Genomic DNA, 14,361 nt, shown 5'->3' with positions numbered 1-14,361 from the left:
ATGAGTCGCGTTTTGAAGTTGGGGTTGCTAGCAGAAAGGTGAGCGCTGGCTGGGCATCACAGCAGCAAATTTTCAGAAGCGTCAGCTGACATCATCGTGAACGTATGTGAATCCTTGAACCTGCGAAGTATAGGCCTTCCTTTGAGTGTTTCGACCGACCGGTTGGCAGGCATCGCAGAGGACAGTGTAGTGAGATCTCGCGTCTTGGGCGTCCTAACTGCCGGCGTTTCCTTGGAGCAGTGGGGGAACGAGGTTGGGTGGGCTGATCACCTTGGCTTGCGTGCGGTGCTATGTCCGAGCCCGTCCATAAAGGACGGACACCTGGAAGTGGTCGCACTGGGTCATCGCCTATCGAGGCTGCTGCAAGCCTACGATAAACCCATATACGTCCGAATGCCTTTCGTTTTCTCCCAGGACGTGGAAATGGAAGTCGATGGCTGGACTGCGTGGAAAGCCCTGCACCGCCTCTGCAACTACCACTCAAACCTCCATGTCGCCGTTGAGATGGGCACGACCTACCCCCTCCCACACGAAGATGCGATGTCTCAGGCAGCTTATGTGGCGTTGGTCAGGCGTTACCTATTGAGATGGAAGGGAGAACCGATAGGTTGTGTGATGCTGCCCACACACATACTGGATACTTCTGGGAACCTGCCGAGACTGGTGACAGATCTTCTTCGACAGTTCATGGACGAATCGGCTCTGATCATGCTAGACACACGCTGGCCGATTGAAAGTTTGACTCCCGACTCCGAAGCCAGAGTGGAGCTGACCCAACACCTGGCTCAGGTGCGTCGTTTGTTTGATATGATGACTCGTGAGACTTTGGCCCTGTCAATACAGCACTGACCACCGCTGAGGAGTACGTATTCCACTTCCGAGAGGTCCTGCAGACTCCTCTTCGGCCCCTGCAGGACAACCTGCATGACGCCATCTACGCCACATTCGAGGCTGACACTGTGAAGTACGACCTATACGAAGCGGCCGTGGAGCAGTGCCTACGCGACCGATCAGCTGCCGGCGAGGAGAACCATGTGGTTGTGGTGGCCGGCGCTGGACGAGGAGCAATAGTTGATGTGAGCAACGGTGGAGAGAGTGACCCAGAGAGTGCTCGTCGTTGTGGAACGGCTGGGTCTTGCCGCCCGCGTGGTGGCGGTGGACAAGAACCTCTTCGTATACCAGACTCTGCTCGGTCGCCAGCGAACAGAGGCGCGCTGGAAGAATGTAGAGCTCGTATCAACTGATATGCGCCATTGGCTGCCGGATTTCAAAGCCGACATCATCGTGTCCGAGTTATTGGGCTCGCTTGGCGACAATGAGCAGTCTCCTGAATGCATCGACGGTGCGCAGCATATACTGAAGGCTAACGGAGTGATCATTCCTCAATCCTATTCCTCGTCCGTGCAACCAATCTCAAGCACTGTTCTCTGGACCTTGGCCGGCCTACACGGTCGACAAGTAGCGTACTGCGTTTACCCCTCCAAGTATCACACTCTTGACGACCCCAAGGATCTGCTAATGTTCTCTCATCCCAAGTGAGTGCTGACGTTCTCTCATCACAGCCCGTCAAAGCCAGACAACTCTAGGGAGGTGTCTGTGCCCTTCCTACCGCATCTTGTGTCTGAGTGCCACGGGTTTTTGGGATTCTTCTCTTGTCGCCTGTATGGTGACGTGGTGATGTCCACGGACCCTCGCAACGCCACCCCAGATATGTGTTCATGGTTTCCCCTTTACCTCCCATTGGAAACCCCTCTGCAGGTGACGCCCACAACCCCTTTAATACTGCACTTCTGGCGCAGAGTCACGACATCGAACGTTTGGTACGAGTGGGCAATCCAGAGCGGCGAGATTTTCGAACCCATTCATAATGCTGGAGGTGCTCACATGAGACTAGGTCTCTGATCGCTGTCTCGGAGAAGGCAATCCAGAGCGGCGAGATTTTCGAACCCATTCATAATGCTGGAGGCATTCACGTGAGACTAGGTCTACTATATCTCGGAGAGGGCAATCAAGAGCGGCGAGATTTTCAAACCCCTTCATAATGCTGAACACACATGAGACTAGGTCTCTGATCACTCAACTGTGTCTCGGAGAAAAACTGTAAAACGCCTCTAAAATCGCAACTTCAGATGCCCAATGCAATTCGGTTCCACAACCTTCCAGAAGGCAGCGAGAGGGAGACCGTTAGAAAGGTGAGTCCCACAAAATCACGTCTCAATCAGGCTTGCGAGGAGGTGGAAGTGGAGGTTATCTCGGTACGGATCACAGAATTGCCACTAGGTCAATTCGTCGCACGTGGGAGTGCAATGGTCGATATTTGTCCTGGTAAGCGTTGCCTCTCTGACATCGTGAAATCTCTGGCCTCGTTGGCGTCGCACGAATTCTGGGTGGCCGCTATGGATAATTGCGTTGTGAAATCCAGGAGGGTGACGACTTATCGAGTCAATGGACTCTCCCTTGGCTACGTACCAAACGCAAAGACCTTCGTACAATCAGCAAGCCCTCACTCCGCCTTCATTGGCCACATCACGGTACGAGTTAACGTCGACAGGTCAACAATAGATATAGAGTTCCGAAAACTGGGGTACGAGCTTCTGGACGATCTCCTGGGCTTGTCAGGCACAGATGAGCATCCCGATGTTCTCCGTTTGCAATTCACGATCGGAACTCTCACCGGCTTTGCCGTCTGCGACGCCGAGTCCCACAGCGTCTACCTCTCTGGGCTGCACGCGCCGCAGATCGCTATGGGTACAGCATCTAGAGTCGAGAAGAAAACGATGTGGAAGCCCTGCAGTTGCGATGCTCTGGGAGGGGTGCCTGTGTTTCGATTGGTGGTACTCAAGGACCTTGATGCTTTCACAAGGACGCTGAACGCTGCTGGTCTGACTGTACTGTTTAGAAATATGAACAATCACGCCCTGAAGCCTCTATCTTGCCGCTCTCTCCCTGCCGGCGACGCGCAATTTGCCTCGACTGTGGCCGAAGCTCTGACGCACCCTCAACACTGGTGCGGCCTTCAACGAACATTGGGGCTGACATTTTGCCAGTTCTACGCCTTGTTGTGCATCAACTCTGAGATGCGTATGCAAGCAACCGTCTTGTTTTCCAGGTCTCTGATCGAATGGCTTAAAACCATCGATCATCATCCAGGGGCGCTGATCAGTTGGCTTCGGGGGTATCTACATCAACATGTCCTGCCAACCACCGATTCTGTAACCGCTGTCCTAGAGAAGGCAGCCGAGGCGCCTGACGTAGGTAGTTCAGAGGTCGTCACCTCGAATCCGTCTCGACGAGGAGTTGGCGCTCCGTTGTTTGCTTTACGGGCCATGGTCATCACTCCAAGTCGGATGGTTTTCATGGAACCCCAGCGAACACTCAGCAACCGAGTTTTGAACGAGTTCTGTAAGGAGTCTACAAATGGGTTCTTGTCGGTGCGCATCCGAGATGAGAATTGCGTTCGTCCCGCGCCAGAAATTGCAACGAGAGCCAAACTTAACCAGCTTTTCCAAGAGGGCCTTACCATCGGAGACACACATTTCACGATCCTACACTGGTCTAACAGCCAGCTCCGGCAGCAGGGTTTCTACATGTATACGCAGATGCCTAACGCCCCCTCTGCTGATGACATCAGACAGTGGATAATGTCGCAGACGATGCTGAAGACCCCCTGCAAGTATGCTACCAGACTCGCGCTCTTCTTCAGCACTAGCCGACCCACCATCACAATTCCACCCGCAGAGGTGGCCGTGGTTCCTGACGTGGAAAGAAATGGATTCGTCTTCACTGATGGCTGCGGACGAATCACGTTGGAAGCCTCGGAGAGGGTTCGGGATGCGCTGGGCCTTGTGTATCGGCCATCAGCTTACCAATTCCGGTTCCAAGGCGCTAAAGGTGTAGTCGTTACGGCTCCGTCTGACGTGGAGCTTTCGGAGGGCAAAACGCTGGAAATGAGGCCCAGCATGGTTAAATTCGAGTCTCTTCACGACTCCTTCGAGGTTGTTACGTGGTCAAAGTTCAGACCTGGACGTCTCAACAGAGAGATCATCACGTTGTTGATGACTACTGGAGTGCCTTTGCAAACCATTCTCGGGTTCATGCGAAAAAGCATCGTCGATACAGGCAGAAGCCTCACAGACAAGAAATCGGCGGGACGCCGACTACGACATCTGCCACTTGGCCCTGATAGATTCAACGCGATGAATCTTGTCGATGCCGGCTTTGCATTGGTTGACGACGCGTACTTCGTAGGCGCCCTGCAGTATCTGTACCACGGCTCCGTCCACCATGGAAGGTCGAAATCCTTTGTACCGATTGCGAATTCGGCGATGCTGTTTGGTATTCCAGACTTCGATAACAATTTGGAAGAGAACGAGGTTTTCGTCCAAACGAAGGAACGTCAAGAAGAGGCACGCGTCATCGTTGGGAACGTCCTCGTCACACGGAATCCGTGTCTACATCCTGGAGACCTAAGAGTTCTGCGTGCTGTGGATATACCCTCCTTGCGACACATACAGAACTGCGTTGTGTTCTCTGTGCGTGGGCCCCGACCTGTTCCCGATCAGATGGCTGGTGGTGACCTCGATGGGGATACGTACTTTGTAACATGGGACAGTCTGCTGGTGCAACCCGTTGAGACCTGCGCCGCCATGGATTATAAGCCCGACGCCGTCGCTGTTGCTGAGATGAACACGGATCCAGATTCCGTCAGAAAGAGCATGCAAGAGTATTTCATGGCTTGTGTCACCAGTACGGATCTTGGCACGATATCGAACGCACACATTATTCTCGCTGACAAGGAAGGCGCTAATTCCGACAGCTGTCTGATGCTGGCTAAGCTGCACTCTGATGCCGTTGACGCCCCGAAAACTGGTGTAAAGGCGAAACTACCAGGGGATCTTGCGCCCAACTACTACCCTACCTGGATGGAGAAGGAGTTCGACACCAAGGAAACCCGCCATGAGGACACGCCGCTGCAGGCCATCCATGATGTCTTTCCGTCGCCAGCTATGTCTACGGCCGCTGTGTTGGATGTTACCCTAGACCCAACCCTGCTCATTCAGGGGCATGAGCAGTTCCTACCTGATATGAAGCTGCTAAGACTGAACTACAACCACAGTCTACTGGGTCTTATGAGGCGATTTGGTTCCAAAACGGAGATTGCATTGCTTACGGGTCCGACTGAGTCTCGAAAAGTCTCCTCTGCGGACGATGAACATGAGAGATCTACTAAAGCCCTGATGAAGTTCTTTCGTAACAAGATTCTGGAGAAAGTTGAGGACCAGTTGGATATTGAAGTCGATGAGGCTCCTAATCCTGATCGACCATCGGCTCAGCTTCGCGTGGCCTCAGCATGCTACGTTGCGACCTATAGTAATCCAGACTTCAACGGAATTCGAATGCTGTCTTTCGGTTGGTTATGCGCCGAGGAAATTACGCAAGTACTGCTTACCAACAGCCCTCCTCCTCGTCCTGTATTGCTACACAAGTCCTTATCTGACTCCCTCCGCACCCTCTTCGATGAAAACCGCCAATCTACCGGGGGCTCCGCGGAGGCCGTGCGAGCCTCGGTAGAGGCGGCCCTGCAGACCGCTTGTGGGCCATGCACCGTGAAATTTCGGGATGATTCGCTGTTGCACCTGTCGGAGACGGGCGACCCTGTCCTCCTGGAGCACACAAGCGAAGCCTCCATTGGAGACGTTGCTGCGGCTCTACATGGTGTTACCAGCGCCAACTCTGTAATAGGATCTGTACGGGGTGTGGAGTTTGTTTTATGCACTCCTGGCTCACGATGTGGCTTGTCTACGGAAGATCTGTCCGATCTCTGCGGGTGGCTGAAAGTCCACCCTCAACTACTCTATGTCCTGTTTGGCCTCAAGCTGTGGTGCAACACCCACAGCTATCAAACACAGTTCGAATCGCATGCGGCATGGAGTCTACTCTTAGAGCAGCTCATCGTGTTTTTCAAGTCGGTAGATCCCATCAATCCGGATGAGTGGCGGGAGGCGTGGTCGGAAACCGATTTAGACCGGTCCACATCATTGAATCCAGGAGAGGTCTTCCACAAGTTCTTTCTTTGTCAATCTCAAAGCGGTACTCTCAGTAAGAACGTCGACGTGGAGATTCTTCGTGCCTACCAACAGGTCTGCCTCGACGGACATGTAGACTCTGTCACCACCAACGACGTGAATAGTCCTTACGTCCGGAAGTTCATCTTCCGCGTCAAATCAGTGCAGGTCGATGACGTGGACGTCGATGCCCTGCTCGAGTCGGCGGAGGCGGCTATGGTAGCTGCCTGTCTGATAGCGAATCATAATCGCACTGAACGCAAGAAGCTGCGCGTTGATCTCCAGGAATTCGAAGATGGTCGGTTATGTACCATCATACTTGTTGTTTGGGGCACCGAAGAGGAAATTGAAGCATGCAAAGGGGTGGTGGATGCATACCAGCACGAGCTCAGCCAGAAGAAGCTAAAGAACTGGGCCGAAAAGGGCGTCTACAAAATGATGGACGAAAAGTACCGCAACAGGCTTACGGCCGCTCTTCAGGAGAAGCAGGTCATTATTGTAGTCGGCCCCACTGGATGCGGTAAGTCTACGGTGATCCCACTGCTAATGCTGATGGACGAATCCCAACCAGGTGTGAAGAACGTGATTTGCACTCAGCCGCGTCGTGTAGGAGCCACCAGTCTTGCGGCTCGGGTAGCACATATGTGTGGCTCGAGCGTCGGTGAAGAGGTCGGGTACGCAATCGGCGGTATGAAGGAGTCATCTGAGGCCACTCGCTTGCGGTTCCTGACGAACGGTGTGGCTGTGACATTGTTTCTCAAAGGGGACTCGTCATGCACCCACTTGATTATTGACGAGGTTCATTGTCGCAGCGTGTTTGACGATCTTCTCATGGCAATTGTCAAGCATCACCTCATGCTCGACAAACCGAATCTGAAAATATTACTGATGTCAGCAGCTACCAGCGTGCAAACATTGAAGGACTACTTTGGGCATGAGAATTGCACAGATGTTGTTATTGGGGAAGCACCTCATGACATCGTCGACCTCTACCTCGACGATCTCCCCGAGTGCGTTACCGAGGGATCTCGCAACAAGGAACCATCGGACAAGGGCGTGGCAGAGCTGATATGGTACGAGCATATGCAGAAGCTATGCGCCGGGGAGAATCCAAAACCGTTCCTAGTCTTCTTACCCGGTAAAGGCGAGATCCTGAGAGTTAGAGCTCACCTCTACGACAAAATGGACTCGCTGCTTCACGAGGGCGTTGACTACACCCCAATTGACTTGAAAGTTCTGCATGCGCTGATTCCGGTTGAGAAGCAGAACGCTGTTCTGAGCGCGCAAACCAACCCTAAGCATCGCGTCGTTATCCTAAGTACAGATATCGTGGAGTCCAGTGTTACAATTCCGGAGGTCTCTCTGATCATTGACTGTATGACGCAAAAGAGAAAGCAGTGGAATGAGACACGACAGGAGTACCAGCTGTCTAAGCAGCGCATCACCAAGGACGAGGCCTTACAGCGCGCTGGTCGCACAGGGCGAACCGGACCAGGAGTGGTCTGCCGGCTGCTCACAAAAAAAGATTATGAGGACCGACCTCAACATGTGACACCCTTGATGAAATCCGCCAGCATGGCGGACGTGCTGATGATGCTCTACGATTCCAAGCTCATCACCAAACCCCTTACCTTTCTTCGGAAGTCGCTCCTGAGCCCTCCGGACCGATTCCAGGTTGACGAGGCATACTCCAGGCTTCAGGAGGTCCAGGCGCTACGAATAGAATTTAAGAACACGCCTCAACAGACGGTAAAGCTCACCCGATTTGGTCGACTGCTTCAACGTTTGATGTTCGACGCCGAGGCTGGAATGCTGGTATGGTACGGCCTCCACTTCGGAGTTGGCGATGACGCGATCATTCTCTCGGCGATCGTTCAGCGTAACATGCCATGGTTGGACGATCAATCGGGATCCCCTCAGGAAGCTCTCCAACTAGTCCGCGTTCGTCGCCTGCTCTGCACTGATTCAGATCTGATATGTGCTATGAGGGCCTACAAGGCTTGGCAGGCCTTCCTTCAAAAGCAAACCGCCGACCCAGACCGTCGTGTAGATCCTGTTTCATTGGCCGAAGATGAGCTGGACTGGTGCTGGAACCATTTCCTTTCAAACAACAAGCTGCAGGAGATCGAAGAAACCGTCCTTCGCATCAAGGACGTTCTCGACGAGTCTGGCCGGAGTCCTTGGCCTGCTGTCGCGAACGAGGTGCGCTGGAACGCTAGAGACCGAAGGCGGGCACATAGATCCGCGTTACCTCCTTATCAACGACAGATCTCACGGATTGAGGATCCAGCAAGCAGCCTGCGGGACCTCATTGGAGAGTTCGAGTACACGGATGACATGCGCGCCCTGTTCTGGGTCATCGCAGTATCATATTGTCCAAATGCATGCCTCGCCCCGAGAAACACTGCTACAATGTGCACATACTCTTGCCGGAAGAACCGTCAAGCAGATTTGGAGACGTTCCTTCGACGTAAGCTGTGTCTCGACGGTGCGAAGGTTACACACGAGAAAAATACCAGAACGAAGGTGGAGTTCGCATCTCTCGAGGACATGCAAGTGGCAGTACAGGTTGGCCTGACAACTGGAGCTACATACCCCTACTCCCACCCGCCTTCAGCACTGGTGTCCAACACGTCCAGAGGTTGCTTCTCCTGGGCTGGCGATGCGACCCTCCCAAACGAAAGCGTGTGTCAGCCCGTGGTCCGCCCTTCGCTTGTAGCCATTGGTGCGACCTCTATGGTCGTGGGAGATTCCAACACTATTTTTGGGTGAGGCAATAATGGGGTTCACACAGCTTGCTAACATTAATTCCGGAGCCAATGTTGGCGGCTGTTTTCAGCTTTCGCAACAACCAGCCATTCGAATTCGACGACAGCGCGGGCATCTACGTAGCAACTGCTACTGTTCGCGGTAAAACCGAGACAGTTCATCTCAGCCGGAAGTATGGGAAGATTCAACAGCTCGTGAATGAGCTCCTCGACGCTGTGGACTGCCCAAGGACCCACCCGGACCTGTCCAAAGCGAGCATGCTAAAAGCTGCCGCTGCGGCTCTCATGGTGGAGGCCGAGACACTTGGTGGGCAACAAGCTGCGGACCGTGACAGCTTTACTCTGGCGTTGGACTTCATTCCCAGTGCGAAATTCTCGATGATTGTTGGATCCAACCGAGAGAATATTCAGAATCTGCGCGCAAAATACGAAGGCGTCTCCATCAACGTGCCTCGGCTTCATCAACCGGGAGTCGTCTCCGTGTCAGGTCCTCGACTGGCTGTGGTGACGTGCGCCAGGGAGATTTGTGCCAAAGTAGAGATGGTAAGGCAGTGCTCCCGCAAGATCAAAGAGGCTATGCGACAGGATATTTGAAAGACAATGATGTTTCTTTGGTGTATCTAATAGTGTTTGTGGTATTGTATGCGTACCCTTCTCATTTGCTCTGTATCTGCCTTGAGACTCCAGAATGACTTCTGCCCCGGCCCGCTAGGCAGCAACGGTCAGGTCGAGTGCAAGCGGCAAAGCGACGGGGCCACCAAGAGGAAAGGTCAGGATGCAGAGGAGCACGGGGGAGTGGTTGGGCGTGGCTATGATTACCTAAAGAATGGGCTCAGCCTTACCATCAAGTCGAAATCAGCAGAAGAAGTAAAAAAGCGAGAGCAAGGCGGGAACCATCACGACGCAGCAGAAGGCGAGTTCCAGCCCCTCAAGACTAGCATGTCCGAGCACTTCAACAAAGTGGCAGGTCAAAATGGAATTCAACTTCCTTGGTGGATGGTGCAGACCATGAAGGTCCTGGATACGGTACAGTCATTCCTGGCGTCCATTAAGATTACCTTGCCCGTGCCTGAGACCAAGGCCATGCCGCATTTAGCTGACCTCAAGGTCAGCTTATTTGATACTGTTCAGGACACCAAAGCTCTGGTGTTCAACGGAGGCCGCGAGGTGATATCCCTCGTCAAAGTCCTCACAGGAGGGAACGGGGCGAAACGGGCTCTCCAGACAATGCTCGACATCAGTAATCGTCCAATGGGTCTTTTCCTGCTAAAGATGACGGGATCGGAGTTTGTCTGTTCTCTACTCGCCTCTAGGGAGAGCACCTCAGACGAAACTCGCAATCTGGCGCTCAGTGTACTGGCTCGAATCCGCGACGTTCCCGCTTCTGGTATCATCGCAGACATGGGATCTGGTTCATTCGTTCACGGCAACATAGTGTTGCCTAGGCCATCCAGGGTGTTCCGCGGTGATAAACTGTGGTCTCTTCTGGATATGGGGCAGTCACCTGACGTCTTCAACGAGGGCTGGAGCATCTCGGAGGAAGTACCAGGACTTAACAAAGCGGACGATGAGCTGAGGGCTAACGAGTCATTTGATGAGTAGAATGCGTTGAAGCTCAAGTTTCAGAGCTCTGGCTCGTCTGTTTTTAAAGACCCCGTGCTGCAACAACTATCATTGGTATCACAACACCCCGAATTTTGCCCGCAACCTCGGTTCTTCCTACTACTTGACAACCGATCCATCGCCCTGTACAATGCCCTATGTACGCCCTTGTACATAGCCATCGCCACCTGCTTTAGATCCGAGGGTCCTCAGAGAAAAATACATGAAACGCCCCAGAATCTACCGCAAGCATGACACGTTTCTTCTCGATCTGGACCAGGCCATGGGCACCACCCGCAGAACACTCACCCTCCGCCCGCCTGACGCTGAAGCGGAGGTACGAATGTTCACTCCAGAGGTCGGGTCTGAGTTGTCTGACGATGGAAAACGATCACGGCGGAGCTCTTCCAGCGAGATAGGCCCCAGAAACGTGCTAGAAAGAACTGTCATCCGTGCGCCAAAGGTCGAGCATACACAACATGAAGAGCATCAGCCTCCGCCCGTGGACGTGCTAGTGGAAGACCACCGCGATGGAGTCCCAAAGGTCGAAGTTTCTGACTCCAAGCTGATGATGCTCTTTGACGAGGCACGCTCAACCTTGAGATCGCACACGCCAGACACCCCTACCCTGTGCCCTGTAACAACCCGAGCGCAGTTTCTGGCCCCACGAGCACCTCGGGCCAGCAAACGAGCTGAGGCCGCGACGAAGATCCAAAGCCACTGGAGGCGGTATAAGCAAAGGATGGTGTACTTGGCTCTCATTCAGTGAAGCACTCTGTGGTTACAAACAGAGAATGATATTCTGGCACTTATTCAGTGGGAGCAGACTAAGTCATAATCAGAGCATGGTTTTGACCTGTTAGTGTGATCGGCTCACCGACCTTGCGCGCGGAGACCGTCTTGGAGGTGACCGGCGCCTCTCCCTACGATCGGACTTGAAATCATCGCGACGGTCCTCCCTATTCTCCTCCCTTCGGTCGTCGCGGTAGGGGCGACGACTGTCTTTGCGGTCATCGACTCGATCTCGGCTGTCGTGCCTGTCGTCAGATGGGTAATAAGAGTACTTTGAAGGCCTAGTTGCTTTCTTGCGGGGGCTGAACGAGCGACTGCGAGACCTCCTTCTTTTTTCTTTGTCCACGGAGATTTCGATGCGGAGACTGATTGATAAGACTCTCCTCACTCACTAGCGTCCCTTAAATTTTTGACCATCAAGCGCCTCAATCGCTTCTTGAGCTTCTTCCTCCTTCAGCGTGACAAAGGCATATCCCGAATACCGTCCCATCCGTACTCCCCCAAAGCTTGGGTACTTTTGAAAGATCTCCTTGACGTCTTCCGCCGTGGTGGCGTGCTCCAGATTCCCTACGTAAAGTCGGGTGGTCATACACAGCACAATTACGGAATTTCTCTCGGCTCGAGCGGAGCGATTCGGGTGTCGACTTGTGGCATGGCTCGATGGCTGGTCGCCGCCGTCGACGTCGCTGCATGCTTCATGGTCTTCCAGAGGTTCTTTGTGAAAGATGCTGCTTTTGCTGAAAAAGTCTTCTTCTTCTGTTTAAAAGGAGGGACTTCCAGGCCGTAGGCTGCCGGGTCGCCGCTTTTGATTGCTGGTCTGGCGGTGATGCTGGAGTCCGGAACTGACTGTCCGGATGTCCGATCTGATTGCGTCTCGCTGCGCTCGCCGGTGGTGTTGGCTTCTTCCACAGCGTGCTCAACATCGACTTCTCTCTCCAATTCTTCTTGACCATCCTCAGAGGTTTTCTCTTTGTCTTGGTCGTTCTCTGGGCTTTTCTCTTCGGGCGTCTCGTCATCTGCAACGCTCTTCTCTGCGGAAAGCACATCGCTGATCTTGCGCTCCAGCCCTGACGATGCAGTCCCATCTGGGTCCGCTGGAGAGGTTGGACACGGATTGTCACGTCCGGCATCTTTGTCGTCTGCGTTGTCCTCGTGCAAATCAGTCATAGGAAAATGCACAAAAGCACAGCTGAAAATGCCTGGTCAACACGGTACCACGTGTGGCTGCACACATGAGATGTGGGTACCAAACTAGCACACTTCCAGAGAGATAACCACAGGGGAATGGCTGCACGGAGCAATTAACACTGAGGGGTGTGAGGCTTTTAACAGCATGGATTCTGGTGAGCGGCAGGTTATGGAACCACAGACGCATTTCGCTCCGTTATGAAGAAAGACCACGCTAACCGTCTGGATGAGACTACCTTGGTTCAGAGCGACGACGACCCTGAACTGTTGTTGAGAATACCGTTCAACACTCCGGTCTCCCTTCATTCTTTGGTTGTCATTGGCGGAGAGGGCGGCACGGCTCCTTCATGTCTTCGGGTTTTCGCGGACCGGGAGTTGTTGGACCTGAGCACTGCCGACGACGAGACTCCAGTCCAAGAACTTGATCTGGCAACTGACTTTTGTGGCACTCTGGAGTACCCTTTGAAGGTGACTCGTCTGCGCAACGTGCAGTTGTTACACTTGCACATCCCTACGAATTTCGGTGCTCCGACAACCCAAGTGTATTACATCGGCCTGAAGGGCGAACGCACAGGGTGAGTTTGAGACGGAAAGGACACAGATACCGCAGAGCTCCCGTGAACACTGTATATGAGTCTCGAGCGAATTTGAATGACCACAAGGTGAAGGACGACATTACGCCGGGATTTGGAATCTGACTTGTGTGACTGAATTCTGTAATGTCTTCGGTTAGAGATTGTGAAGCGTCGACAGATGAGCAGTCCCCTCAGAAGTCGCCGAGGCCGCCAGTTCCACTGGTCCATTCCATGGTTGCCCGAGACGTTCCCGGTGGCCCAGAAGGTGCCGGGCCTCCGTTAATGTTCATTCCCCATGGCATTTTTCCCGGCAACGGAATGTTGGGCTTCCCGCCACACATGTCTCCGAATTTCCTGTGTCATACATTTGAAAATCGAGCTCGTTGGATTGAGAACATGCCGTACGCTCAACGGCCACTGCCGCTGATAGTGCCGGGCTACAGACCATACGCTACTCACTGCGGACAACGTGTGCATCATGGCGATCAGCGAGTGCGGAGGCGCCGAAACTCCCTGCCGCCGATAGAACAGGCGCTCAGAACACTCTATCTTTTGGGCCAGAGCATCCAACGAGAAAAGGATGAATGCGCCACTCCGCCATGCGATAGCCCAGCATATGAGACAACGACAGAGACTGCTCTTGTGGAAGATGCATCGGACTGGTAGGTGCTCACTGCCGGTCTCCTCTCTTACATGATCATAGTGTGCCAGAGTGTCAGTGGGTTACGTCGGCCCCTGGGGTGTACCTTGCGTGTTGTTTGCTGTCTCCCAGGTACAGAGGTTGAAGCGTTTCTGACATGTGCCAGAGATCATTTCAATCCCAGCCTGGTCTTCTAGGTACCCAGGTTGATGTGTGCACTACAAAATTAAACTCACGTGCACCACATGCTTTGGAGCTGTGGTCTTTTGAGTGTGGCCAGTGCTGCCAGTTTATGCGTGGCCCCTGAGGCCATTCAGGAATCCATGCTCGTGGATGAGGTGGCACACGTGTGGGCACTGGTGTTGCAGAAGCGAGACTTGTGTAGTAGACCTGCTGTGAGTGTAAGGCAGGGAACCACTCGTCTAGGTTGTGTGGTGGAGCCTCTGAAGCTGAGTAACGACTGCACTGGACCCTGTCCAACGATTGATGAGTACATCCAAGACGCCGAGACCTACCGTCACATGGGATGTGACGGGGACGGCTGGGTAGCGCCTGACATGGAGAAGCTGGAATTTGATCACAAGGGTTCCTTTAATGATATGTGCTTCTTTAGTTTGTGGACGAGAGACCTCGAGGTGATTCGACGTTTCTGTGGGCCAGCAAAAGCCAAGACGACAACAACAACCCCCCCAACCCTGTCAGTTATACAAATCTCCGAGCCCACGCGACGA

At 53.4% G+C, this 14,361-nt stretch overlaps 7 protein-coding genes across 12 annotated transcripts; 5 read left to right on the top strand and 2 right to left on the bottom strand.

Annotated features, from left to right (window-relative positions):
- KVP17_000532 (uncharacterized protein) lies at nt 1-1,902 on the top strand (the record flags this gene model as incomplete). 3 transcript variants are annotated; one of them, XM_068523561.1, is made up of 5 exons in its annotated part: nt 1-38; nt 66-817; nt 844-1,076; nt 1,105-1,535; nt 1,563-1,902. In XM_068523561.1, 5 exons carry the CDS (start codon nt 1-3, stop codon nt 1,900-1,902), a joined length of 1,794 nt encoding a protein of 597 aa, XP_068374183.1. The 3 variants fall into 3 exon arrangements, with proteins under 3 accessions (XP_068374183.1, XP_068374184.1, XP_068374185.1); XM_068523562.1 differs by lacking the exons at nt 1-38; nt 1,105-1,535; nt 1,563-1,902 and having other exon boundaries at nt 394-849; XM_068523563.1 differs by lacking the exons at nt 1-38; nt 66-817; nt 844-1,076; nt 1,563-1,902 and having other exon boundaries at nt 1,246-1,539.
- Nucleotides 1,903-2,129: 227 nt separating this feature from the next.
- Nucleotides 2,130-9,427, top strand: KVP17_000530 (uncharacterized protein; the record flags this gene model as incomplete). Of its 3 annotated transcripts, XM_068523519.1 has the most annotated exons (3): nt 2,130-2,192; nt 2,223-8,833; nt 8,860-9,427. In XM_068523519.1, the coding sequence occupies 3 exons, from the start codon at nt 2,130-2,132 to the stop codon at nt 9,425-9,427; spliced, it is 7,242 nt and encodes a 2,413-aa protein (XP_068374177.1). The 3 variants fall into 3 exon arrangements, with proteins under 3 accessions (XP_068374177.1, XP_068374178.1, XP_068374179.1); XM_068523520.1 differs by lacking the exon at nt 8,860-9,427 and having other exon boundaries at nt 2,130-8,837; XM_068523521.1 differs by lacking the exons at nt 2,130-2,192; nt 2,223-8,833 and having other exon boundaries at nt 8,885-9,427.
- A 48-nt stretch (nt 9,428-9,475) lies between these two features.
- Nucleotides 9,476-10,435, top strand: KVP17_000539 (uncharacterized protein; the record flags this gene model as incomplete). The annotated part of the gene is made up of 1 exon (XM_068523637.1): nt 9,476-10,435. One exon carries the CDS (start codon nt 9,476-9,478, stop codon nt 10,433-10,435), a length of 960 nt encoding a protein of 319 aa, XP_068374194.1.
- Nucleotides 10,436-10,658: 223 nt separating this feature from the next.
- On the top strand, nt 10,659-11,204 carry KVP17_000534 (uncharacterized protein; the record flags this gene model as incomplete). The annotated part of the gene is made up of 1 exon (XM_068523582.1): nt 10,659-11,204. One exon carries the CDS (start codon nt 10,659-10,661, stop codon nt 11,202-11,204), a length of 546 nt encoding a protein of 181 aa, XP_068374187.1.
- Nucleotides 11,205-11,618: 414 nt separating this feature from the next.
- On the bottom strand, nt 11,619-11,816 carry KVP17_000533 (uncharacterized protein; the record flags this gene model as incomplete). Its single annotated transcript, XM_068523579.1, has 1 exon — nt 11,619-11,816. One exon carries the CDS (start codon nt 11,814-11,816, stop codon nt 11,619-11,621), a length of 198 nt encoding a protein of 65 aa, XP_068374186.1.
- An 11-nt stretch (nt 11,817-11,827) lies between these two features.
- Nucleotides 11,828-12,394, bottom strand: KVP17_000516 (uncharacterized protein; the record flags this gene model as incomplete). The annotated part of the gene is made up of 1 exon (XM_068523391.1): nt 11,828-12,394. The coding sequence occupies one exon, from the start codon at nt 12,392-12,394 to the stop codon at nt 11,828-11,830; it is 567 nt and encodes a 188-aa protein (XP_068374152.1).
- A 219-nt stretch (nt 12,395-12,613) lies between these two features.
- On the top strand, nt 12,614-13,113 carry KVP17_000527 (uncharacterized protein; the record flags this gene model as incomplete). 2 transcript variants are annotated; one of them, XM_068523494.1, is made up of 2 exons in its annotated part: nt 12,614-12,990; nt 13,017-13,113. In XM_068523494.1, 2 exons carry the CDS (start codon nt 12,614-12,616, stop codon nt 13,111-13,113), a joined length of 474 nt encoding a protein of 157 aa, XP_068374172.1. The 2 variants fall into 2 exon arrangements, with proteins under 2 accessions (XP_068374172.1, XP_068374173.1); XM_068523495.1 differs by lacking the exon at nt 13,017-13,113 and having other exon boundaries at nt 12,614-12,994.
- Nucleotides 13,114-14,361: the final 1,248 nt, after the last annotated feature.

This window comes from the organism of the source record quoted next, assembly GCF_019968985.1.
Source record: "MAG: Porospora cf. gigantea B chromosome Unknown PgB_NODE_42_length_56408_cov_115.256, whole genome shotgun sequence".
In the NCBI taxonomy this organism is placed as follows: domain Eukaryota; phylum Apicomplexa; class Conoidasida; order Eugregarinorida; family Porosporidae; genus Porospora; species Porospora cf. gigantea B.
This window is presented reverse-complemented; position numbering and strand designations above follow the sequence as displayed.